Genomic DNA, 6,000 nt, shown 5'->3' on the forward strand with positions numbered 1-6,000 from the left:
GGGTAGAGCTCTGGCCTGGGCTACGCCGCTGTGGGACCGAGATGACCCTGTTACTGCCAATCTCCGAACCTTCCTGGCCGAGTTTCGCTCCGTCTTTGAGGAACCTGCCCGTGCTACTTCAGCTGAGACAGCTCTCCTCAACCTCTCTCAAGGGAGCTCCTCTGTTGGTGACTATGCCATCCAGTTCCGCACCCTGGCAGCTGAATTGGACTGGAACGAGGCCGCCCTATTAGCCACCTTCAAGAAGGGCCTTTCCACTCGAGTGAAAGATGTGCTCGCTGCCCGAGACCTTCCTACCTCCTTGAACGAACTCATTCTACTGGCTACCAGAGTCGACACCAGGTTTTCCGAGAGAGAGGAGGAGGTCCGACAAGAACGGCGTCTGAGTCTGCCCCGTCGCCATCCTCGGTTGGCACCAGTATTCCAAAATCCCGTTGCTCCTATGCCCCAGTTGTCTCCAGAGGTTCCTATGCAGGTGGATCGAGCTCGCTTGACGACTGAAGAAAGGGCCCGTCGACTAGAGCTGAATCTCTGCCTATACTGCGGTGGCGCTGATCACTTTCGGCAGAGATGTCCCCAACGTCCTCAGCGTCCGGGAAACGCTCGCACCTAGGTCCAGTGGGAGAGGTCTCCCTAGGTGTGAATGCCACCTCTCCAAGATTGACTATGCCAGTCTCCATCCAGACACCCTCAGGGCAAGTTCTCCAGACTACGGCCCTCATCGACTCTGGCGCTGCTGGCAGTTTCATTTCTGCTTCGTTGGTCCAAAGATGGCGGCTACCCGTGATACAGCTAGCCCAACCCCGGTCTATCTCTTCGATCACGGGCGAGATTCTTACCGAAGCTGTGCACTGCCAGACTGAACCCCTAGTCCTCCAGGTGGGCGCCTTACATCAGGAGAGGATCTCCTTCTACGTCTTGCGCCATTCCTCCTCCGCCATCTTGCTGGGTCTTCCTTGGCTGCAATTACATACCCCTAAGCTGGACTGGAGAACTGGGGAGGTTCTCAGCTGGGGCCAGGACTGTCCTAATAGGTGTCTGAGACCTCCTCAACCCAAGTGCTCTATGAGGTCACCTGCTAATGCCAAGCCTTTGTCTGGTCTACCGCACGAATACCAAGACTTTACTGATGTCTTCTCGGCCAAGGAGGCAGACTCTCTACCACCTCATCGGTCCTACGATTGCCCTATAGACCTTCTTCCTGGAACTTCTCCCCCACGTGGCCGAGTATACCCTCTCTCTGTGCCTGAGACGGAAGCCATGTCCTCCTACATCCGGGAGAACTTACAGAAGGGCTTCATCCGTAAATCCACGTCTCCCGCTGGCGCTGGATTTTTCTTTGTGCAGAAGAAGGACGGTTCCCTCCGCCCATGCATAGACTACCGGGGCTTAAATAAGGTGACTGTCAAGAACCGCTATCCTCTTCCGCTAATCCCAGAACTATTCGACCGTCTCCGTGGAGCTAGGGTCTTCTCCAAGTTGGATCTCAGGGGAGCGTATAACCTGATCCGTATTCGTGAAGGAGACGAATGGAAGACCGCTTTCAACACCAGAGATGGGCACTACGAATATCTGGTCATGCCATTCGGCCTATGCAACGCCCCAGCGGTCTTCCAGGAATTCGTGAATGATTTATTCCGCGATCTCCTCTACGTCTGCGTCATTGTCTATCTTGACGACATCCTGGTCTTCTCCCACGACCAGCAGACCCACGTGTCCCATGTACGACAGGTTCTACGGAGACTACGGGCCAACCGTTTGTATGCCAAGCTGGAGAAGTGCGTTTTCCATCAGCGCAGCCTGCCGTTTCTTGGATACATTGTCTCCGACCGGGGCCTACAGATGGATCCTGCCAAGCTCTCAGCTGTTCTCCAGTGGCCTCGTCCTGAGGGACTTAGAGCTATCCAACGATTCCTTGGATTTGCCAACTACTATCGGCAATTCATCCCTCACTTCTCTACCCTGGTTGCACCCATAGTGGCTCTCACAAAGAAGAAGGCGGATCCTAGACGCTGGCCTCCCGAGGCCGAACATGCCTTCAATAGCCTAAAGTCTGCCTTTGCCTCCGCTCCTGCTCTAGTCCGCCCGGATGTCTCCAAGCCGTTTTCTCTTGAAGTTGATGCTTCCTCTGTGGGCGCCGGAGCGGTCCTCTCGCAAAGGGACACATCAGGCAAGACCAGAACCTGCGGGTTCTTTTCTAAGACTTTTTCCCCTGCCGAGAGGAACTATACTATAGGAGATCGGGAACTCCTGGCTATTAAGCTGGCACTGGAGGAGTGGCGTCATCTCCTAGAGGGGGCTAAACATCCCGTTAACATCTACACGGACCACAAGAACCTCCTCTACCTCCAATCGGCTCAACGCCTCAATCCCCGGCAGGCCAGGTGGTCCCTCTTCTTCTCTCGGTTCAACTTCACCATTCATTTCCGTCCAGCCGAGAAGAATATCAAGGCCGATGCGTTATCCCGAGCATCCGATGTTATGGGGCAAGAGGAATCCCCTCGACACATAATACCTCCCGATCGCCTAGTACCAGTTGCCACTTCTACTCTGCAGCAGTTGCCTCCCGGTAAGACTTATGTGCGCCCCGCACTCCGTAAACGCATCTTGAAATGGGGTCATTCCTCTATGGTGGCCGGGCATCCGGGAGTTCTAAAGACCGGGCAACTGATCTCCCGCCACTACTGGTGGTCTAGCCTACTCCAGGATGTCAAAGACTTTGTGGCGTCCTGTACCATCTGTGCCAGAAACAAGTCCTCTCATCAAAGACCTGCCGGCCTACTTCTGCCCTTGCCAGTTCCAGACCGCCCCTGGTGTCATATAGGCATGGACTTTGTCACAGACTTACCTCCATCTGCGGGTAACACAGTCATCTGGGTTGTCACGGACCGCTTCTCCAAGATGTCCCACTTCGTGGCTCTTCCTGGATTACCATCATCCCCTCGCCTGGCCCAGCTGTTCTTTCAGCATATCTTCCGCCTCCATGGTCTTCCTCTTCATATAGTCTCTGACAGAGGCTCACAATTTGTCTCCAGATTCTGGCGTGCTCTCTGCTCTCTACTCCAAGTGAAGCTGGACTTCTCTTCGGCTTATCATCCCCAGACCAATGGGCAAGTGGAGAGGGTCAATCAGGTCCTTGGCAATTATCTTCGACATTTCGTCTCCGCTCGCCAGGACAACTGGTCCAGTCTGCTTCCTTGGGCAGAGTTTTCCTACAATCATCTGGACTCGAGCTCCACAGGCAAGTCACCCTTCTATGTGGTCTATGGACGTAACCCTCGTCCTCCTCTGCCTCTCTCTCCATCCTCTGAGGTCCCAGCCGTGGAGGAGTTGTTATCTGACCTGCAGTCAATCTGGGAACAGACTCGACAATCTCTGCTCAAGGCATCTGTCCGCATGAAGGACCAGGCGGATAAGAGAAGAAGACCTGCCATGAATTTTCTCCCTGGTGACAAAGTCTGGCTCTCGGCCAAATATGTCCGACTCAAGATTCCCAGCTACAAGTTGGGTCCTCGATTCCTCGGTCCTTTCTCGGTGCTAAAACGCCTCAACCCTGTCACCTACAAACTCCGCCTACCCCCTACGATGCGGATTCCAAACGCCTTCCATGTCTCCCTCTTAAAGCCAGTGGTCCTCAACCGGTTCTCCGATAAGGCTTCGCTCTCTGCTCCACAAGCCGTCTCTGATGACGTTTACATTGTCAAAGACATTCTGGCTATGAAAACTGTCAGAGGGAGACGATCCTTCCTAGTGGACTGGAAAGGATTTGGTCCTGAGGAGAGGTCCTGGGAACCCGAGGCTAACATCCTGGACCAAGACCTCATCAAGAGGTTCCTACAGGCCAGAAAGAGGGGGAGGCCAAAGGGGGGGGGTACTGTCACGGCCGCGGCGGCGTCCCGTGCTCCGGGCCGCCGCCGCGACTCCCCACTGCCCCATGCAGCAGCCGGTGTCCGTAGGCAGGGACCCGGCGCTGCTGTCACTTCGGCCCCGGGGGGCGCCTTACCTCTCCACGCTCCTGTCCGTCGCTGTGCCGGCCGGCGCGCGCGTCCCCGCCTCCTAGGGCGCGCGCGCGCCGGCTGTCTCAGATTTAAAGGGGCAGTGCTCTCCTAATTGGTCCATGTGCACAATCACTCCCTATAAATTCCAGCCCTGCCCCACTACAGGTGTTGGAGCCTCTACATGCTTCCCATAGCGTTTGGCCCAGCTCCCTGTTGTTCCTGATTCCTGTCCACTACCCGGTCCCTAGTCCTTGTTCCTGGTTCCTGCTTCCCCGTTACTCTATTGCTCCTGTCTTCAGCCTGTCTCCTGCGGTCACGACTACAGACCTCTGCCACCACCATCTCCTGCCTACTGCTCCTGCCACGCCTCGCCTGCCATCACCAGCAACCAAGCCAGGGGTAGCGACCTGGGGGTCGCCTGCCGCAGCAAGTCCATCCCGCCTTGCGGCGGGCTCTGGTGAAAACCAGCGGCCCCTTAGACTCCGCTCCCTGGTGAGGTTAGTGCCATCGCTGGTGACGGTCCAGTGGATCCACTACTCCAGGCGTTACATATCAGAATTGTTTTGGCCCATGATATACAGATGAGTACAACTGTATCTATGTGCCTATGTGCCTATGTCTGTATCAATGTTTTCCCGGTCTCATCCAACTTCTTTAGCCACCAGTAGTCAAATGCTTAATGACTGGACTTGAGCATGCTCGATTTGCGCTTGTCTCTAGTGGGCACAGTATGGATGATAAATCAATGGGTACATTAAATGGTACTTGGTTTTAAATATTGGATAACAAGAATGGTCAACGTTCTTAAATGCGTGGTATGATGACAACAACCTGGCGTCCATGCAGTGATTTTGACATAATTGTGGGCACAAAAACTGCTGCCATTAATTTTTATTTTCTTTAACAGGTGGCAGGGCTATGAGGGATTTGTGGCTGTCCACTACTTGCCTACCTATGGCTGTCGGGATTGGGAAGAATTTAAAACCAACAATGGCTCCTATATAATGTACTCTAGTGCCAAGGAGCCAACTGCAAGGGTGCTGAAGCTGAAGACTCTATGACTGTCAAAGAAGCCAGAAGAATAATAGTTCTGTGTGGAAGACATGGGAAAGCAGCTTATGATCACTACATATTAAGCAAACCTCAAAAATGGCTATTAAAAGGGCATTGTTATTTCAACAACGTCTCTCCTTGTATAGCCTATGAGATTCCTAGCATATTTGTAACTTAATTTACTAAAATGACTCCTTATACCAGGAAAACACCACTAAAATCTTGGTCTCTGGTTGTCACACACCTCTCTCTCTGATATCAGGAGAATTTTGTCTCTAGTAGGAGCTACATTAGGACAAATAACAGAAAGTGGGTTTACTATATGCTCTGTGTAGAAGGTAGAGAGTGAGCATGAGAAAGCCTGAACTGCGGACCTGCAAACTAAGCCAGTCTGCCTGCTGAAGATAATCTGCACTGTTTTAATGGTAATTCAAGATTTCCCTCTCATTTCTCACCACCCATATAGCTTTGGCAGCTGTCCCTTGTGTATGTACCAGTGTACCTAGTGCTGTTTCTTTAGGCTGCGTTCACACTAGGTATATTTCAGTCAGAATTGCAACCAAGACCAGGAGTGGATTAAAAACACAGAAAGCATCTGTTCACACAATGTTGAAATTGAGTGGATGGCCATTTAAGGCTGGGTTCACACTAGGTATATTTCAGTCAGTATTATGGTCCTCATATTGCAACCAAAACCAGGAGTGGATTGAAGACACAGAAATGATCTGTTCACACAATGGTGAAATTGAGTGGATGGCCGCCATATAACAGTAAATAACTGCCATTATTTCAATATAACTGCCGTTGTTTTAAAATAACAGCAAATATTTGCCATTAAATGGCGGCCATCCACTCAATTTCAACATTGTGTGAACAGATCCTTTCTGTGTTTTCAATCCACTCCTGGTTTTGGTTATATGAGGACCACAATACTGACTGAAATATACGT

The 6,000-nt window shown here is 52.1% G+C and overlaps 1 protein-coding gene across 1 annotated transcript in view; it reads left to right on the plus strand.

Annotated features, from left to right (window-relative positions):
• The window catches only part of TSPEAR (thrombospondin type laminin G domain and EAR repeats), a 115,437-nt gene extending 109,820 nt beyond the window's left edge, over positions 1–5,617 (plus strand). Inside the window, exon 12 of the mRNA XM_069985231.1 lies at positions 4,906–5,617. Within this exon, the coding sequence (XP_069841332.1) occupies positions 4,906–5,059 (154 nt within the window). The 3' untranslated portion in view covers positions 5,060–5,617. The remainder of the gene's footprint in view (positions 1–4,905) is intronic.
• The last annotated feature ends 383 nt before the right edge of the window (positions 5,618–6,000 follow it).

This window comes from Dendropsophus ebraccatus, chromosome 9 (assembly GCF_027789765.1).
Source record: "Dendropsophus ebraccatus isolate aDenEbr1 chromosome 9, aDenEbr1.pat, whole genome shotgun sequence".
In the NCBI taxonomy this organism is placed as follows: domain Eukaryota; kingdom Metazoa; phylum Chordata; class Amphibia; order Anura; family Hylidae; genus Dendropsophus; species Dendropsophus ebraccatus.